The sequence below is a fragment of the Mustela putorius genome, unplaced genomic scaffold (assembly GCF_011764305.1).
Source record: "Mustela putorius furo isolate JIRA1106 unplaced genomic scaffold, ASM1176430v1.1 tig00000228_pilon_pilon_pilon, whole genome shotgun sequence".
Classification (NCBI taxonomy): Eukaryota; Metazoa; Chordata; class Mammalia; order Carnivora; family Mustelidae; genus Mustela; species Mustela putorius.
In genome coordinates this window covers 8,475,214-8,495,292 of record NW_025421322.1, presented here as the reverse complement: position 1 = coordinate 8,495,292, position 20,079 = coordinate 8,475,214, and the positions used below count along the sequence as shown (strand labels likewise).

The 20,079-nt window shown below is 44.8% G+C and overlaps 1 protein-coding gene across 1 annotated transcript in view; it reads left to right on the top strand.

The window, feature by feature from the left end:
• The first annotated feature begins 578 nt into the window (after window positions 1–578).
• Window positions 579–20,079, top strand: part of DPYS (dihydropyrimidinase) — a 74,795-nt gene continuing 55,294 nt past the window's right edge. Inside the window, exons 1-4 of the mRNA XM_004768835.3 lie at window positions 579–951; window positions 13,915–14,073; window positions 17,765–17,944; window positions 19,326–19,515. Coding sequence (XP_004768892.1) covers window positions 688–951; window positions 13,915–14,073; window positions 17,765–17,944; window positions 19,326–19,515 — 793 coding nt within the window. The 5' untranslated portion in view covers window positions 579–687. The remainder of the gene's footprint in view (window positions 952–13,914; window positions 14,074–17,764; window positions 17,945–19,325; window positions 19,516–20,079) is intronic.

Sequence of the window (20,079 nt, the reverse complement as noted above, 5' to 3'; positions counted from 1 at the left end):
ACAAAGAAATCCACATCTGGGGCACCTGGTGGCTCAGTGGGTTAAGCCTCTGCCTTTGGCCCAGATCATGATCCCAGGGTCCTGGGATCGAGCCCCGCGTCGTCGGGCTCTCTGCTCAGCAGGGAGCCTACTTCCTCCTCTCTCTCTCTACCTGCCTCTCTGCCTACTTGTGATCTCTGTCTGTCAAATAAATAAATAAAATCTTAAAAAAACAAAACAACAACAAAAAACAAAAACAAGGAAATCCAGATCAAGTGGTTCTTTCTTCCGTGGGTATTATCATTGTTGCTGTAGGGGTTTCTGTGTGTGTGTAAGTGTGTGTGTGTGTGTGTGTGTCTTGGGACTGACACGTTCGTCTTCAAGGGAAGGGATAAGGTAGATTTCCTCCCCTACAAAGCGGCTTTTCTTATGAAGGAAAACAGACGTTTACACTCCAAGACTTTGGCTTCTGACGGCTCAGACCCCCAGGCTCCGGGCGCAGCACCCCGAGGCGGGAACGGTGCGGGCCCGACCCGTCCCAGCCCGCGGGCGCCAGCCCAGCCCTCCCGGGGTGGAGTCCGCCCGCGCCAGTCTATAAACCCGCGAGGGCGCGGGGGCTCCGCGCTCGTCCGCGCTTCGGAGCCGGAGCCCAGGGTGCCGAGCGTCCTCCGGGACCGCGAGGGAGCACCTACCCCGCAACCCCCCGCCATGGCGGCGCCGTCGCGGCTCCTGATCCGCGGGGGGCGCGTGGTCAACGACGACCTCTCGCAGGTGGCCGACGTGCTGGTGGAGGACGGCGCGGTGCGGGCGATCGGGCGCGACCTGCTGCCCCCCGGGGGCGCGCCCGCCGGCCTGCGGGTCCTCGACGCGGCGGGCAAGCTGGTCCTGCCCGGCGGCATCGACACGCACACGCACATGCAGTTCCCCTTCATGGGCTCGCGGTCCGTGGACGACTTCCACCAGGGCACCAAGGTACCCGCGCCGCCGCGCCCGCCTCTCCGCATCCGCCCCCCACCAACCCCGCTGCCGCCGCGCTCCTGGGGCGCCGCCTGTGCGGCGCGGAGGAGCCGGGGGCGGGGGGGGGGGGCTGGAGCGATCCCGGCCGCAGCGACCGACGTCTGGGGACCCGGTCTTGACTTCCCCTCCGCGCGCGCGCCCTTCCAGGCGCCCCTTCTCGCGGCCATCAGCCCAGCTCAGGCCGCGCCAGACGCCCTTGGCTTCTCCCTTTGGGTCATTGACAAGTTTAAGGCGATCCGGCTTCTCCCCCTCATTGCTGCGCGCTCTGGGCTCCACCGCACTCCCCTCCCCACTCTCACTATTCTGTGGAAGTCCACAAGTCTTTCGTAATACCTGTAGAATCTTTTGGTTTTGTGGGCGCCCCCAGCCATTTTCTCCCCGTGTCCCATTTGGCCAAAACCAAAGGAAAAACCCATTCACCCAGTGCTTACTGCCCTGACTTCCAAGTTCACAGCGTGCGCTGGATCGCGGTAAGTCTGGGCAGACTGGAAGCCCACCGTGACCACAATCTTTGCCTCCACCCTCCAGTAGAAAAGACACAGCCGTGACCAGAATTTGGAAGAGAAATCTTCCAGCATGGTCTCGGAGTACTCACACTGGCCCCATCTCTTAACGGGCTTGCCTGGGGGCCATCAAATAGGGATCGGATTCCCGCTGCTTGAGCACCCCCCGCAGCAGGGCTGATGGTGCGGGAGTGTCAGTTACCAAACCCAAGGGGGAGAGGCTTGGGTTTCTCTAGACACAAAGGCCTAGAGGCTCTGGTCTATGAAAAGAACCTTAAACGATTCTCCAGAGCTCCTGAAAACAAGATCTGGAGATGAACCTGACTGCCTTACAGCTCCATAAAGTTAAAGCCCCACTCAGCACTTTGGCTGAAGCCCGACCCACAGCCTCCTCGAGGCTTGCGTTTTGGAGCTGCAGGGAGGAAAGGGGCTCTTCCCAGAGTGAAAGTACTGCTCTCCTTAAAGCCTTAACACTTGGGTGCGAAACAGATGAGGCTCCTTAGTCGTGCAGGCTTTCACGGCGGTTTGGACCGTAGTGCCTTTGCTTTACTAACTTCTCTCAAATAGTTTTATTCTCTTCACACACAGCCCCCTCCACATTTCTCAATCATCTCTGATTGACAAGTATGTTGAATAGAAGAACCATTTGACCCAGAGAGAGGGGTCTGGGGCGGGCTGCTCACATAAAGATTTGGAAAGCTTACTCCTAGTTATTAATTATTAACCTTTCCCATCAGGGCAGTGGTCAAAGTCTTTTGTAGGATGTATCAACATCTGTTGTGAAAATCGAATATGCGTGTTGCCCTTTTGTTAAAAAGTAAAATTTGCTAAAATTCGGTGAACTTATTTTTTACATTTTAAATAAAATTTTCAGAGATAAAAGCAATACATGATTGTACAAAATTGGAAAAAAATATTATCTGTAATCTTAACACCATGACAGTTGTTTTGGTGTATTGCTTTTATGCTTTCTAATATGCCTTATTTTACCTAATTGAGATTGTATTATGCATGTATGTATGATTGTGTGTGTATGTGTGTATACCTGTGTATAAAATTTTGTGACCTGTTGTTTGCAGTTACAGTAGACACACTTTCTGTTATCAAGGTTCATCCTTAACAAAGTGCTTTGCTGATGGAGGGGCACTCCTATGATGCCTCTATTAGCCAGGTGCAAAGCTGCTCCTTCTGGCTATCAGTTGCCAGGCCACTAGCATCACTTCCCTTCATCATCTCCCTTTTTCTCATCTGGGTTCTAGAGATGCAGCCAGGAAGCTGGTTTGAATGTTCTAGAGGAAGAATATTTCCTTCGCTTTCTCAAGATTATCTGTGTGTGCCCCCAAGGCCCTGAAAGGCGGTTCTTAGTCTTCTATCTGCCGTTCTTTGGCCATTCAGGGATTCCTAGCATGGAGATTTACAATTCTAGGCAGGTCTTTGAAGCTTCTTATCGTAGTGTAGTCATCAGCATTTGAAAGAACTTAACCACCAGCTGATTCTCTAGGTATTTCCAGACTTAAAGGTTGTCGAACGATTAAAAAACATGTTCTTCAGGAGCTTTTGGTCTTAATTAAACAATATACTCAAAGATGTTAAGGTCAAAGATTTAGGAAAGGCTAAATTCATGTTGAACATTAAACAGTACTCACAAAGACACTGATACAAAAGTCTACTTCAATCCTGGTTGGATCCCAGGAGATAACCTTTCCTGCACCCAGAAACAGAGGAGACTCCGTAAAAGGGAACTGGATGGGTAAGTACAGATAAACATGATCATTAAAGTATTGGCCCGAGTTCTGAAAGGGGACTATTTTGGAGTCACCTTGTCCTCTTTTATAGAATCTTTGCAGTAATCCCCAAGGCAATGTTGGTCGAGTTTCTAGGTCATGGAAATAGAAACAAAGAAGACTTTTGTACATGCTAATGGTGCCGTAGATTACACTTGAAAAGTCACATTTATTTTATCCAGGCTCACCACTGCTAGGCCCTGGGCTAAACTGTTCACCTGCCAACACTCTCAGGGGCCATTATCTCCTTTTGCAGTTGAGGAAACTGAAATGTAAGTCACCTGCCTAAGGTCACACACCAGTAAGTGACCAAGTGGCTCTTCAAATTCCTTACTGCCCACTATTGGTACAGCTCCTACCTGTCAGGCTCTCTTTCTTTCTGAAACCATTGGGAAAACGTGTGATGTTTCGATTTGTCTGAGTGGTAGATGCTGGGATGAAAATACTGGGTAAGTTGCAAAATTGAGCAGTCAGTCATCCTTAAGGAATGCAGTAGCCCTTCCCCTTCCTAAAGCTAGAGGCAGTTAAGGTTATCAAAACAAACACACATCTCAGGTGTTAGGTTTGTGAGGCATTTGTACATACATTTATGGCCACATCATCTCTAAGGATACAGAAATGGGTCCCTTACGTAAAGAAAGCTGTAAAGGAAAAATGATATATGATGCTTTCAGGAGATGGGCTCTAAGTGTTGGCTTTCTGCATGCCTCAGGCTGATCATCTGTAACATCTGACATGTAGAAAGGATAGCGTTTGTGATATTCTATTTATTGATCACCAGATTGTGATGTCATCCAGTTTAAGAAATGAAATACACGGGTCAACCTAAGGTTAACATATTTTGTAAATCTCATTTATGGCAGAGGTTGGGTTAAAGCCTGTAATTGATTTACTTAATTATAGGCAAAAGCTTTCTCTCTGATGTAACTAATAGAAATAATTTCTGCTTTAAGGAAATCCTATTTCATCTTGTTGGTCTATACTAGATGTACAGTCGTCTTCCAATAATTCAATATCCCTGAGGAAAAACAATGAGTTTTTTTATTCAAATGGAAATTGCGAATTAGATATAGTTGAAGGAATTATGACTTTGCTTTTGCTACATCCTGTGATAAGAGACTAAATTACAAAAGCTCAGCTAGTTTTCAAATATAGATTTATTGATATTCAGAATATATGCAGCTTGGAGTAGATGGGCACACATTAAAAATCTGGCAGCATCAGTCTGGCAGAAGGATCTTTTTTTTTTTTAATTGGGAAAACACACAATACTTTTTTGTGTATAGGACAAAAAGTCTTCAAAATTATCAAGAAAGGAAATTACACTTTACTCTGGAGCTTTTTGGTAAAGTGCCATCAAGATGATTACTTATAATAAGGCAGTGGAAGGTATGTGATTAAGCATGCATTTGTGGCATATTTATAGAATTTCTTCACCTTGTAGGAGAACTGCACTTGTGAAAACTTGATCGCAAGCCAAATCCCTTTCTCTGTTGCTTGCAGGAGCTCTGAGCTGGGCTTCAGTGGCTCTGTGGGCTGTGTGACCTTGGGCAAGTCACTTCTTTTCTCGGGGTTAACATTATCTTGTCTATCTAATGACGCATCTGTCAGAAGAACAACTTCAATTAATGTTGGCAGTCATGGAAACATACTACTCATTATCCAGTCCTATAGGAAAATGCTGGAGCATTACAATTGCTCAATATATATTCGTTTCCTTTTTTAAAAAAGGAAAAGCCAGTTGCATGTAAAGAAAATAATATTTAAATCATATATTTTAACATTCTTAAACATTTTAACATTTTGCTTCCTGTATTTTCATGCTTTTCTTTCTGGGGGGCATATAAACATTTTCTGCTAAATTTTGCCTACTCTTCAGAGATAGCCTTGTTCATCACACATTTGTCCAGGACCTTGACTATCATTGGAGAATGGGATTTCCATGGCCCCATTATCCTCGCCGAGGTTGAGTCTCAGAGATTTCTCTCTGGTTTTGGTGTCTCTGTGCATCAGGCTACTATTTCTGCCTGTCTGAGGATATCACAACCTGGTTGTCCCACAAGCACTTTGAACTCAGGATTTTCCAAACGAAATTCGTTCTTCCTTCCTTCCTTCCTAATGTGCTACTCATTTTTTTCATCCGGTTTCACAAACTGTTGATAGCTCCCCCTCCCATCTTCTCAGTGGTGGACATTTTGGTGGTTTCCAGGTTTTTTGGGTTTTTTTTGGTTTCCAGGTTTTTTGTTTGTTTGTTTGTTTTGTTTTGTTTGTTTGTATAACAATGTTGGGACAAAAATTATTGCATAGATTCTTGATAATTGACTTAGAAATCACTCCTTAGGGTGAAATGATGGGACCGAAGAGTATTAGATCAGTCTTAAAAGAGTTTTATACATACATGCAGACTCTTCTGTTTGTGCTCCCATGGGCAATACATTATAATCCTCATTTCACTGAATCCTAGCTAATTGTAGCTACTGCCTTAAAAAAAATCAGTACCAATTTAATTGGAAAAACATAGAATTTCTTAATGTTTTTAAACAAGCATTTCTTTCCTTATTGGTGAAGCTGGATTTTGAATGTTCTTGTGGCGCTAATAGTTTGCCTGTTCCAGCTCTAAGAGTTTATAATTCTATGATTGCCTTGAGTGGCTCTTTACTGATTACAGAGTTAATCTTTGCACTCATCAGAGGAAGAAAAAAAAAACCCTCCAAGGTTAATTTGAAACAATTTGATAGTAAATAGGGTCCTACTGAGGATGTTGTGTGCTAGGAATTCTTTCACGGAACTTTACAAAATCTGGGGCATCTTCTTTCAGTTTTCATACTTGAGTTCTCTGTGTTTTTCAGTTCCACTGCTTGTTCCCTCCCTCATTTGCCTGGGCCAGGTGTTTTTAATGTCCAAAAAAGGTGGTGTAGAAATCAAGGTTTTCATGATGCTACTCTTGGGAGGAAAAAAATTTTCCTCTAGCCTTTGGGTGTGGTTACTAAGGCATGCAAATTAACAGACAAAAGACAGATTAACAAGAGAAAAGACGGGTCTTTAAATTTCACACACCTGTGAGTTCACAGTCAAGGGACAATAAAAATTTGGGGTTTATATGCTACCCTAACAGGGGAAAGGAAGGGGGAGAAGGGCACTTATGGGAAAACAAATGACTTTTAGGAAAGACCCATGAGATCCTAAGAGAAGAGGTGGGAGACATGAGAGTTTGTGACAAGGTCTGTTGAGGCACGGTACAGGTTTCTAGTCTCAGGTGTTAAGAGCCAATCTTCCATGGTGGCGAAACTTCCAGAAGGGGATTTATTACAGTTGAATTCTTTGGGGAGGCTTTGCTTTTAGGCAGAAAAGGAAGTTCACAAACACACACACACGGACACACACTCACACGTGGCTATTCTTAAATACCTTCAGCTCAAAAAGATTTTTATGCCACAGTGGCGTACTCTGGACCTTGTCACTGCCATCTAATATGGAACGGTTCTAAACTAAGTATTGTTTAAGTTGATGGTTGGGTGATATTATTTCAGTCAACAAATATTTCTTGGTAACCTACTAAGTGGCAGCCATTGTGATTGGGCTCTTAGAGTTGAAAAACTTGGTGTCAAAACTTGGTTTCAAAACTCAAACAAAACTTTGTTTGGTGGTCTTTGTTCCCAATGGCAGACAGGCTAGAGACACATGGGGCTCTAATTTATGTTGGCTTTAATAATAAAGTATATACAGTAGACTTTTGGACTTGTGGGCTTAATTTAGATGACTGTGAAAATTTAAGGTCTGGCATTTTCCCTTTTGCAAGGTCCCCTGTCCTAATGGCTTGCTGCAACTCAGGCTGTTTCTGAGCACGTTATGTGGGTGATAAGTGAGCAACTACCCAGAGTCTACTGCTCACTTCCATTTTGTGCTTTTCCTATCACATGTCAAGTAACAAACTGAGGGAGGGCTCTTCAAGTCTTCAGTTATGTTTTGTTGCATCCAGTAGAGAAGTTGTTTTCATGGTGGTCATGAGTTCCCAAATTCTAGGGATCTGTTCACATATAAAAACAAAGACATTAAAAGTTGTTTAAAGTAAAACAAACTGCAATCTGGGGAAAAAAAATCATTTGAGACAAATATGGATTCCAATCTGTTGTATTACCAATCCTGGCTAACGCTGATTAGGTAATAGGCTTTGGACAAAACTGAGTACTTGGTTTTCCTATGCTCTTGGAGTATACATTACAAATTAACCTTTTCCTAGAAGGAACCAGGAAATTACATGGCCAGGGCTAGCAATATTTTGAAGAAATGACATGTCACATTAACATGCAAGTTACACTGCTTTCTTATTTTCTGTTGGAAAAGTGAAGCATCAGAATCACTCCAGCTTATAGCTATTGGGGGAAATGAATTGATCCCTCCCTTTCTTTCTCCCGTTAAAGAACAAAAATTCAGTTGAGTAAACCTGAAGATCTTGTTGTCTTTATTAAGTGATTCTGAAACCAGGCAACATCCCTCTGGCAAGTAGAAAGAAGCTCCAAGGAGTTTACAAAACGGAAGGTTTTTATAAGAAGGAGAGTGGGGCAGGAAAGTCACTAGCAAAAGAGAAGAAAGGATTGTTCCATGAATGGTCAGTTTTCCCGAGGGGGAGGGACATGGGGTCTTATCATGCAGATGATCTCATCTTACTTTGGGGGATGGAGAGGGCCCATGTGACGGATTACCTCATTGGTGCTGACCAGAAAAATTTCTGACTACATTTCTGAGGGAGGTTGAAGCTACAGTTTGATTAGGTATTAAGCCCTGTTTCGATGACTTGGCCTAGCATAAGTGATTCCATCTTGGGACTGTGATTTTTTTTTTTTAACATTCCCTTAAACATTTAAAAAACCTTTATGTACCAGGCACTGTAGTGGGCACAAGACAGACAGAGATGAAACTATATCCATCCAATCAAGATCTCTGAGGAATGGGATAAATTTCCCTAGACGATGCTGGTGTGCAGCCAAGGTTAAGGTCACTGAACTCAGGTAGAAGAGAGACTGGGTAGGGAAGAACAGAAGTAAGCTCCTTCCTATATCTCTAAGTGAGGTAGAAAGGAGCTCAGAGCTCTCCAAGGAGAGGGAGGGATGACGTCACTGGAGTGGGGTGAATGGGTTGGGAGGGAGGTGACGTAAGAGCCATTGGAAGGGCCAGCTGAAGTTTAGCCTTATGGGATGTGTAATAATTGACTCTTCTCCATCCTAAGAGCAAAGGGAAATCAGTGTAAGATTGGCAGTGGCGAGCATGGCCGGGGACAAGGTGACAGTGAAGAAGCTACTGCCTTAGTCCAGTTGGGGGACGTAGATGGCGCTGGGCAGCAGAGGTGAAGACACAGGAAGGAGAAAGATTCCTGGAATATGTAGAAGGCAGCCCACGGGGGTTGGGGGAGAGCTGGGCTTCCCAGTGGGTTGGATCTGGGGATGTCGAGAAAAGAGAGAAATGTCAAGGGTGACTCCTCAGTCTGGTTTGAAGAGTTGGATGGACGATGGTGTGGCTGATATGTCAGAGTCGAGGTGGAGGAGGGCACAAGGAGACAGGCAAATGCGGAGACCATCTTTTACAAAGCTGAATGTGCTTCCACTGAGATCATGAAGTTTGTTTCCATAAATCTTAGCAACTATGAGAAAGCTGAGAATTCAGTCCTGGGGTTCTCCCTAAGGCTCAAATATCCTCTTGGATTTCTTTCTGCTTCACTTGGGTTCACTGATCAGGTCCCATGATTGATTATAAGGAGACCAAGTCACTTGTTTAAGGATGAGCTTAGAAATGAAAACTTGGTGACCCCATCAAAAGGAAGACGATGCTTGAGCTGCTTTCCGTAATGATTTACAACCTAATACATTCTTAAGTAGAATCTTGTGTTATATAATATTGTGACCCTGCTGTTGGTTGGAGTTTATCTCGATTTATGTTCTATCCCATTTGCACCTGATACAGCACTTGCTCTCCTCCTCCCCCCAAAGGAAAGCTTTAGATAAATTGGAAGGTTTTTCAAGGGAGAGCAGCCAAAGTAATTAGGAGCTGAAAGAATTGATTTATGAGCCAAGATTAGATAAGGTAAATACATTTTATTTGGCTATCCGACAAATAAAAGTGGAATGAAGTCAATCAGCCGTAAAAAAACAAAGGAAACAATCCAGGTTCACCCAGAAATATGAGAGAAATTTTCAGCCTTTACTGGTTCTCCCTCCCCTACCTAACTCTCCTCATTCCTCAAATGTTAGGTAAGCCCTGAAGATCGTTTGTGAAGTGAACCCCAAAGGGCCCTTCCTTGTGAATCTTCTAGGGCCACATTATTCCAGTAGTCATTGTCAGAGATGGACAACAACCGAGCCGTATGAGACTGTGTTTCGTTTGTGACTTTCCAGTTGATGGTCTGGTGGGATTTGTTTGGTTTTGGAAGGCATTTGATGTCCCGAGTGCCTCATTCACTTTATCAACCTCTGCATTTCTCAGAGGAGTGATTCACCCCTGACCTGGGGCAACTGGCTGGAAATGAGATCCCAGACATGGCAGAGGGGCAGAGGGTTGAGGCCCAGAGTAGGTGAAGGTAAGACTTAGCCCCTCAGAGCTGCACACTCCTCCGTGTCACCTGGGGGTCATTCGACATCTCTGAGCCCCAACATCTTCAGCTGTGAAGTAAAAACCATCCCTACCTCACCAGACTGCAGCAAGGCTTGGTTAAATGATGTAATGGGTAGAGCATGCTTAATCCAGGCCTGGGCACTTACAGGCTCTTCTTTGAAGAGGTCAGTACCTCCTGGGAGGAACACGTCTTCTTGACATTGTCTTTGGGATTACAGATCCGTTGCTCTGGCGTGTGGCTCCCCAGATCCCGTGGGAGGAAGGGGATGTCTTAGGTCTTGAAATAATATCCGGGGATTTGAGATAACTTTGGGGAGTGAATGGACCCTGGGTAACTAAAGGGACCAGGAGAAGAGGGGGAGGAAGGAGGCTCAGAGGAGGCTGGGGTGCAGACCGTGGCCGGCAGCTGGTCCCTGGTGATGAGTAGCTCATGCCCCCCTGGCTTGTTTTCCGTGCATCTGCCCACACCCTCTCCCATTCAGTAGAGCTTCTGTGTTCCGGTGTTGAGCAGAGCAGAGAGACGAAGGGCATGGAGGAGAAACAGGACAAAAAGAAACAAAGGAGAGGTGAGTGGCAGTTCTCCTGTCCCTTTCCTGCTCCCAGGGAATTAGGGAGGCGGAGCAGGTGTGATAAATCCTGATTTGGGAGCTTGCAAATTGTAGCCCCAGGAATTTCGATCTGCTATCGTTTTGGAAGATGGCCCTTTGACTATGACATCTGCAGTCTGGCGAGAAGACCAGCAGCAGTCCATACCCTCAGGACCCCTCTGGCATCCTCTCCAAGGTGACTGCCCTAACCTTCTCCTGCCCTTGATGGCTCCTTAGTGTCAGGTCTGTGTTTGTCTCTGTGCACAGGCACACAGAGCAGATGTGTGCCCAGGCACCACACACGCAGGGTGTTCCACACCACACTCCTGCTGCCTCTCCACACCAGAGCTGCTGCCTCCTCTGTCCCCTCGTCTGCCACCGTCAGTCATCACAGTTAGAATCTGTTCATAGAGTCCTGCCGCCCAGGCGGATGGTGCAGCCTCCTTCTTGTTGGAACCAGTGCTTTGAATCAGCCCTAGTCTAGGTCTGAGTTCTGCCCTTTCCCACCTTCTGCCAAGCTGCTGGCTTTTCCTCATGGGCCCTTCCTCAAAGTGACTCTGTGCTGTTAGCTGTTCCTCAGAGCACAGGGCTCTGGAACTTGATGACCTGGTTCTGGTCCTGCTTTGGTCAAGTTATGTAAGAGTGCTCTGCTGGGTCTCCTCAGCTCCCAAATGGGGCTAATCATATTCCCTACTGCAGATCTGATGATATGAGTCCAAAAGTTAGAGCATCTGGAACATCAGAATTGTTCCCGGCCCATAGTAAGTGCTCATTGCATGTTAGATAGCGTTATGCTGTTGGCCACTTCATGTGTGTGTCCATATGCTAATTTCAATCTATACTTAGTCTGGTCTGTTTATTCTTCCCTCCTCTGAATTCCCAATGGTCTTTCCTGGGGACCTCATCTAAGGAGCTTAGCAATTTTTACTTCCCCTTGGCAATTTCTATTCCACCAGTTCTTGTAGGAGTATGCTTGCTGTCCGTTACTACAAACTGATTATTTTACTATAATGATTCATTCATATTTCCATCTCCAATTCCAGACTACAGACCTAACTACAGACCTACGTGGAGAGCTTTTGTCTGATTATTTGTGGCCCTTCCTACCCCCTCTCACTCCATGTCGTGGCTTACATGTGGCAGACCTTTTTTTTTTTTTATTGGTAACTGTTTCATGAAGATATAATTCATATATAACACAATTCAGCCATTTAAGCTATATTTTAGTAGTGGTTTTTGGTATATTCCTGGAATTGGACAACCATCACCACAATCAATGTTAGGACATTTTATTCAAAAAGAAAGTAGGTTCGCCATTAGCTATTGTCTCAACTCAACCCTTCCAAGGCCCAAGGCCACCACTGCCCTACTTATGGTCTCTGTGGATTTGCCGCTTCTGGAGGTTTCATACAAGTGGAATCAGCATGTGATCCTCTGTGACTGGCTTCTTGCACTCAGTGTAACATGTTCCAGTTTCATCCACAGCCTGTGCCAATGTTTCCTTCTTATGGCCGAATAAGATTCCGTAGCGTTCCTCTACCGCATTTTGTTATCCAGGCAACAGTTCATGGGCATTTGAGTTGTTTCTACTTTCGGTCTATAATGAATAATGCTGCTTCTGAATATTGGTGTACAGGTTTCTGTGTGGAAATGTTTTTCATTTCTTTGGATTACATGCCTAGGATTGGACTTCCTGGCTCAGGTAACTGAGGTTGGGTAACTCCATGTTTTAACTTTCTGAAAAACTGCTTTCCAAAGTGGTTGTGCCATCTTTTTTCTTTTAATTTCCATCAGCAGTGTATCTGGTTTGCCCACCTCCTGCATGTGGAAGACTTTTAATATGGAAAGAATGGAAAGAATAGTTCTCTCAGCTTGATTTTATAGTTCAGTAGACACTAAAAAAGTACTTTCTTCTAACTCTTTAATTAACAGCACGTGCTATTAGAAAAATGCCCTTCGTCCTCAAGGGACGTCTGTGATGTACTGGGTAGACACTTTAAGACAGAAGAAGGCAAGAAGATTAATTTGCATTCAAATAAAAATATAGAGCCTGAGGGTTTTTTTTTTTTCCTAGTATTGTCTTTACTGTAGTGAACCAATAGGGATTTCTTAAGAAATGTAGAAAGGTATTGTTTGCCAGGAATGAGGCAATGTTATCTAAAGGTAGAGACAAAGCATGTGATCTTATATAAAGAAATTTTTGAGAGCAAAAAGAACTGGAGTGGGGCCAAGTGACTTAGAAAAAATAAAAATCCATTGAAGTAAGCAAGAATAGAGCTAGTAAACCAGGTGGGACATGGGATCTCTCCGTGTATCTGGGCAGCTTCGCAGGGAGGGTGATGGGTGTACAGACAGAGGGACCTAGGAGAGGGGCTGGTGGGCTTCTCAGCTGGTAAGCATGGACTCTGAGCTTCCAGGCCTGGAATCAGTCAGCCTCCTTGGTCAGTGACCAGCATGAGCATCCCTCTCTGCTCTGTTTTCCTCACCTACCTTGTTTGACCACAACAGTTAAAAGCACATTAATACCTTGTGATTTTAGTTTAAGTAAAATCAATTTCAGTAATTCCTCAAGGACACTTAATTAAGAACTTACTTAGCTTACTTTTAAAATTAATTGTAAGTTAACATTTACGATAATATACCAAGGAAAATAAAAGTTGAGCCAGATCACATGGGGCCTTGTAGACCATGTTAAGAAGACTCAACTTCATTCCAAGGGGTGGTACGAAGCATTCAGTGTTAACCTTTGGAGTCAAGTGGTCACGTTTGTGCTTTGGAATGTGCTTCTACTTGCCTTGAGGATTTCATATTGGATGGAGTGGAAGCAAAACTTGAGATACAAAGATCAAGGAGAAGAATGATATGAGGTTGAAGGAAGACCAGAGCCGTGGAGACAAATTACAGGGACCAGTCAGGAGTTAAGGAAAGACAAAGGTCACCAGTTGTGAGGAATGAAGGTGACACCGACACTATGTGAGTCTGTGTGGAGCACGGGGCCACTAGAGAAGCAATTCACTAAGACCGATGCTCATGAAAAGAGACTTCACAATAATGAATATAATTTTCTAGAGAAGAAGAAGTTTTGTATCTTCCCCATTTTTTTTTTTAAAGATTTTATTTATTTGACAGAGATCACAAGTAGACAGAGAGGCAGGCAGAGAGAGAGGAGGAAGCAGGCTTCCTCCTGAGCAGAGAGCCCAATATGAAGCTCGATCCCAGGACACTGAGATCATGACCTGAGCGGAAGGCAGAGGCTTTAACCCACTGAGCCACCCAGGTGCCCCATGTCCCTTTGGGTCTTCTAAACAGACAGCATCTGTGCAACTTCCTGGACCCCTCAAGCTTTCCCTGGGGCTTGCAAATGCATAGCGATCCAGGAGATAAATGACTCAGCTAGAAAATTGATACTAACCTGTTGAAACCCTCTTTTGATTCCAGGCTGCCCTGGCGGGAGGCACCACCATGATCATTGATTTCGCCATTCCTCAGAAGGGCGCTTCCCTTCTCCAGGCCTTTGAGACCTGGCGGAGCTGGGCTGACCCCAAAGTGTGCTGCGACTACAGCCTTCACGTGGCGGTGACATGGTGGAGTGACCAGGTGAACCACAGCGTGATGGTGGAGGGGGGTGGCTGAGGGAGGGGGCGGCCCTGAGGGGGAGGGGGCGGGGACAACACTTCTTCCTTTTAGTTCCCTAGCCCTTGCTCTGTGCCAGATCAAGAAACTGGTCATGTCAAAACAGAAGAAGTTGGTGATAATCAGTTGCTTCCTGGGTGACTGGAAGTCAGAATTAGAGGGATGGCTTTTCCTTGCATATTCTTTTTGTACCTTTTGAATTTGGATCCTGTGAAGTATTATCAACTTGAAAAACTAAAAAAAAAAAAAAAATTAAAGCATATAAAGATGATAGGCTACATCCTTTATACTCATTCACAATAGCCTTTCCTCATAGGTAATCCATGAATTGTAAAATCTTCAGCTGTAATTTTTAAAAGTACTGAACTTCTCAATTTTTAACACCTCCAGGCTCTTTTAAGCAGTATTTTCCCACAGAGTAGAACTTTTATTAGAAATGCTTAATATCTGGAGAAAGAACAAAGAAGGGACAGACCGGGCATGTTTTGAAGGCTAACCCCCAGCTGTGTGCTAACCTGGTACCTTTCCTGCTCTGTTCTCTAATATGAACATGGGATCGGATGGTTTCATGGCAGAGCTGAAACCAGCCCTCCGTATCTGCTAACCATTTAGGCCGTGGCAGAAAGGACAACAGAATTCAGAAAGAACAGATAATTTTGAGGGATGTTAAAATACATTTATTTCTGCTCATAAAAAACACGCATGTGTACTTTGGAAGAAATTTTTACTTGAATTTCGATTGCCAGCAGGTGTTTCCATGTTGGACTTAATTCAGAAATCCTTTTACCAGAAAGGGTTCACAAGAGTGACTTTATCTGAAGTTACCATGTAACTTGTGTCCGCACTTACCCCCAGAAGTTGGGCTTCAGGCACCAAATTAATGTAAAACAAATAATTAATCTTTAACTGATAGTTTCTCAAACATAATAGCAAGGTTTAGAGTCCACAGCAAAAGTTACTTTTTCTCCCAAAACACCATTCTAAGTGATGCATCTAATCTCTTTTCCGTTTTTAGGGTCTTTTGTTTTTCCTCTTTCTCCCTGTCTTCCTCCTGCTCTCCTCACGTTCCTGCCACTCTTACTTTATAACATAGAGCAAAGTTGAAGATGTTGCCTTTTCCAGTGTTTCTCACACTTCAAAACGCAAATGGTTACCTGGTGAAATTGGTAAAACCCGGGTTATGTTCCGTTAATATATCCGTTTGTCAGGGCTGTTGTACAGCCTGAGAGGCTTCAACAACAGAAACCTAGTGTCTCGCCATTCTGGAGACTCAAAGTTTGAGGTCAGGCTGTTGGAAGGGTTGTTTCCTACTGGGGCCTGTGAGGGAGAGTCCCGTGCAGGCCTCTGCCTGGCTTCTCGGGGTTGGCAGGTAATCTTGGGTGTTCCGTGATTTGTAGAAGCACCGCCCCAGCCCCTGCCCTCGTCCTCACCTGGCATTCTTCTGTGTGCCTGTCTGTGTCCAATGTCCCCTTTTTAATGTGTCTTGGATTGGGGCCCCCCCCCTCACAACCTCATCGTCACCGATGTGATCTGCGACGTCTCCCTTTCCAAATAAGGTCCCATTTTGAGGCACTAGGGGTTAGGTCTTCAACATATGAATTTTAGAGGGTGCACAAATCAACCCATAGCAGCAGGTCTGGGGCGGGACCTGAGAATCTGCATTTCCATCCAACTCCCAGGCGATGCCCATGTTGCTGGTTCAGGTACCACACTTTTAGAGTAGCAAGGCCTAAGCCACAGTACCTACATGTGCTAACAGTGTTTAAGGCTTTTTTTTTTTTTTTTTTTTTTTTTTTGACTATAAAAATAATAGACTCGGGCGCCTGGGTGGCTCAGTGGGTTAAGCCGCTGCCTTCGGCTCAGGTCATGATCTCAGAGTCCTGGGATCGAGTCCCGCATCGGGCTCTCTGCTCAGCGGAGAGCCTGCTTCCCTCTCTCTCTCTGCCTGCCTCTCCATCTACTTGTGATTTCTCTCTGTCAAATAAATAAATAAAATCTTTAAAAAAAAAAAAAAATAAAAAATAAAAAAATAATAGACTCATGGGAGAAAACTTGAAACTATAGAAAAGTTAAAAAAACAAAAAACCACCAAAAAACCCACAACACAGTATATCATGGTGCTTCGGGTAGCCACTCTGCAGCCGGCGTTGTTCTCAAACTTGGCTGTGGACAAGCTCTGCAAAGCCCCTGCTCTCATGGGGCTGAAATTCTAGTGGGGGAAGCCATGAAAAAGTAGATATGTAATATGTCGGGTGATAAAGCACCACAGAGAAAAGTAAGAGGAATAGGAAGGGGGTAAATTGTGACAGAAGTGAGTACTCTGATGGAATAGAATCATCTGCCAGGGTGCCTGGGTGGCTCAGTGGGTTAAGCCTCTGCCTGTGGCTCAAGTCATGGGCTCAGGGTCCTGAGATCAAGCCCTACATCGGGCTCTCTGCTCATCAGGGAACCTGCTTCCCCCTCTCTCTGCCTCTCTGCCTACTTGTGATCTCTCTCTGTGTCAAATAAATAAATAAAATCTTAAAAAAAAAGAAAAGAGTCGTCCACTAACATCACTGATTCATTAGAAAAAGATTGCATTGTTTTATTTTGCACCTTTTTTTTTCAGATTTTATTTATTTATTTGACAGAGAGATCACAAGCAGGCAGAGAGGCAGGCAGAGAGAGGAGGAAGCAGGCTCCCTGCTGAGCAGAGAGCCCAATGTGGGGCTCGATCCCAGGACCCTGAGAGCATGACCTGAGCCAAAGGCGCAACCAGGTGCCCCTTATTTTGCACTTCTTAATCAGCAGAAAGGTTAACATTTTTTTCATGCTTATTCGTCATTTGTGTTTTCTGTTTGAACTGCTGGTAGTATTTTTCACCTGGAACGTTCAAGACTTTTTCTTAGTAAATTGACAGATAACAACTAAGAGTAATCGTCCTATGCCTAGAACATGTGTTGGATGTGTGTGTGTGTGTGTATGAACATATAGAAATTAAAACAACTCTCTTTGGTCAAATCTACCAATTTTTTCTTTGAAGTTTTAAATTTTCATTGAGACTTGAATTGGACCTGTAAAGGTAATGACTTGACCTTGTTTGAGTCTTATCTTGGGCACACCTGAAGGCTCCTGAGGATTCCAACTCCTTCAGAGTCTCTCACCTGCCGCGAGCTTCGGGTGGCTCAGTGGCGCCCTTCTCTCCTCTCACATAACGCCCATCCTGAGGCTTTCAGATCTGAGCCCAAAGCCCTACCTCGCTTTAGCTTTGAGTCCTCCTCGAGACTTGATTGCTCCTGTGGCTGCCAAGTGACTTTGTTTTCATTTTCTAAAATAATTTCTTCCCATCAGGAGCTAGATGCCAAGAACTCTATGTCCAAGTGAAGAAATGAAGTACTTTGGAGGGAAACTGAACTCTTTAATGATTTAAGATTATCTTACCAACAGCACCAGTTGAATAGAGGTCTAGCCTGCGGGAAGGATCAGGGCTTTAACTGCATTTTTTTTTTTAAGAATTTAACTCTTGTCCTTATTTTACTGAATTCTCTTCTGAATGCAACATTTTGAAGGTTGAAGAGAATACTGACATTGTTATGTAAATTAAAGCATGGCATATTGTGTGTGTGTGTGTGTGTGTGTGCGCGCGTGCGCGCGTGTGTCTGTCATTCCCTTCTAGGTGAAAGAAGAAATGAAAATCCTTGCCCAAGACAAAGGTGTGAACTCCTTCAAGATGTTTATGGCCTATAAAGACCTGTACATGGTGAGGGATGAGGAGCTGTATGCTGCCTTCTCGCAGTGCAAGGAAATCGGAGCGATTGCTCAGGTCCATGCAGAAAATGGAGACCTGATTGCTGAGGTGAGCATTTGCCCCCCAGAGCTTTGCCATGAATGAAAGGGCCGTAGCTTGATCTAAAGACAACGGGGCCCCAGTAGGTGAACTCATTCCGTGCCCCTGGGAGAATGGACATATTCAGGTGGTATAGACATTGGAGTGAAGATTTCCCTTTTTCAAATCAGCTATCAGATCTCAAACATGGTTCTCAAACAAATACTTTTCTTTGTGTATCCCACCAGCACTTTTGTTTTTGTTTTTTTTTTTTTAGTAGCTCCGCCTGCTGGTTCAGAATGCCAAAGTGCGGACATGAGTGGGATCTGATGACATAAGCAGTGTGGTGTTAAGGGCTGCTTAAAGCCCCACTCTTTTCAGAAACTGGGTATTAAAATGTGCTCTGGAGGAATCTAGATGGTATTTATTTCTCATAGGAGTTCCATTATTAATGCCCAAAGGATACACTATCTGCAAGATTTAAAGAGCTGTCTCTTACCCTTTATATTAGCTGATTTTTTTCCCCTCTCCCTAGGCTTAGCTCCCATTAAAGTCAGGGGGAGTGAGGCTGGGTGGCCAGAAGGCAATCAGGATCCTGGGAAGCGAGCAAGAGCTGTAAACTCAAGCAGACCAGACTTTAAGTGGACTTCTCCACTTCCTAGCTAGGCAACACCCAGCAGGCCATTTTCCCACTCCAAGTGTTGACTTCCTACTTCTTTTGTAAGGAAGAAATAACATTCCGGAGTAGGAAAATGTCTCTTCTGATATCATTCAGTGGGTGGGACAGAGGGCAGTGAAGACTATGATTCAGTAAAAAGCACAGCTGCTTGTATAATGTCATATGAGTCACTTCAACAATATTGGGAATTCAAATATTTGGTTTTATTTTATTTTGTACTGAACCAGTAGTACGAATGTGATCCGAATTAACCTCCTATCTTTTCTAGCTTTTCAATCAAAATCATTTAATTATGAAATATGTGACTGAAAAACTAACATACACCAAGTATTATGTTTATGTGTTAAATTTATGTTTGCCAGGGTGCGTGGGTGGCTCGGTGGGTTAAAGCCTCTGCCTTCAGCTCCGGTCATGGTCCCAGGGTCCTGGGATCCAGCCCCACATCGGGCTCTCTGCTCAGCAAGGAGCCTGCTTCTCCCACCTGCCCACCCCCCCGCCACCGCCACCTGCCTCTCTGCCTACTTGTGATCTCTGTCTGTCAAATAAATAAGTAAAATCTTTGAAAAAAATTATGTTTGCCAAATACACACACTGTATATACACACACACACAGACCTCTACACCTAACAGGTCTGAAAGCCTGGCTGTGTATTTAATTCACAGTAAGGTAATAGTACATGTCATTAGTAGACCTTCCTTGCATATATGTGTCTGTTCCCACTGTCTTTTTAGGGAGCAAAGAAGATGCTGGCCTTGGGAATAACAGGGCCCGAAGGCCATGAGCTGTGTCGCCCGGAAGCAGTGGAGGCGGAGGCCACGCTGAGAGCCATCACCATCGCCAGTGCGGTGAACTGCCCTCTCTACATCGTGCACGTGATGAGCAAGTCTGCAGCCAAGGTCATAGCGGACGCAAGGAGAGATGGTAATTCCTGAGCGAGAAGCTCGCCTGTAACTCAGTAGTAGCTAAAGAGGGAAGTAAATCGCCTACAGTCCCTGCTTGGCTTATGAGAAAGTTGCATGGGGGTGAGGTTGGAGGGGAGGGAGTGCCTGGGTGGCTCAGTCGGTTAAGTGTCTGCCTTCTGCTCAGGTCATAATCACAGGGTCCTGGGAGCTGAGTTGGGCCCTCTGCTCAGCAGGAAGTCTGTTTCTCCCTCTCCCTCTTCCTGCTGCTCCCCCGGATTGTGCTGTCTCTCTTTCTGTCTGTCAAATATATGAATAAAATCTTTATAAATAAATAAATAAATAAATATCACAAGAAGTTACCTTTATTACAAAAAAAAAAAAAAAAACGTTGGTGCGCCTGGGTGGCTCAGTGGGTTGAAGCCTCTGCCTTCGGCTCAGGTCATGATCTCAGGGTCCTGGGATCGAGCCCCACATCGGGCTCTCTGCTCAGCGGGGAGCCTGCTTCCTCCTCTCTCTCTCTCTGCCTGCCTCTCTGCCTACTTGTGATCTCTCTCTGTCAAATAAATAAATAAAATCTTAAAAA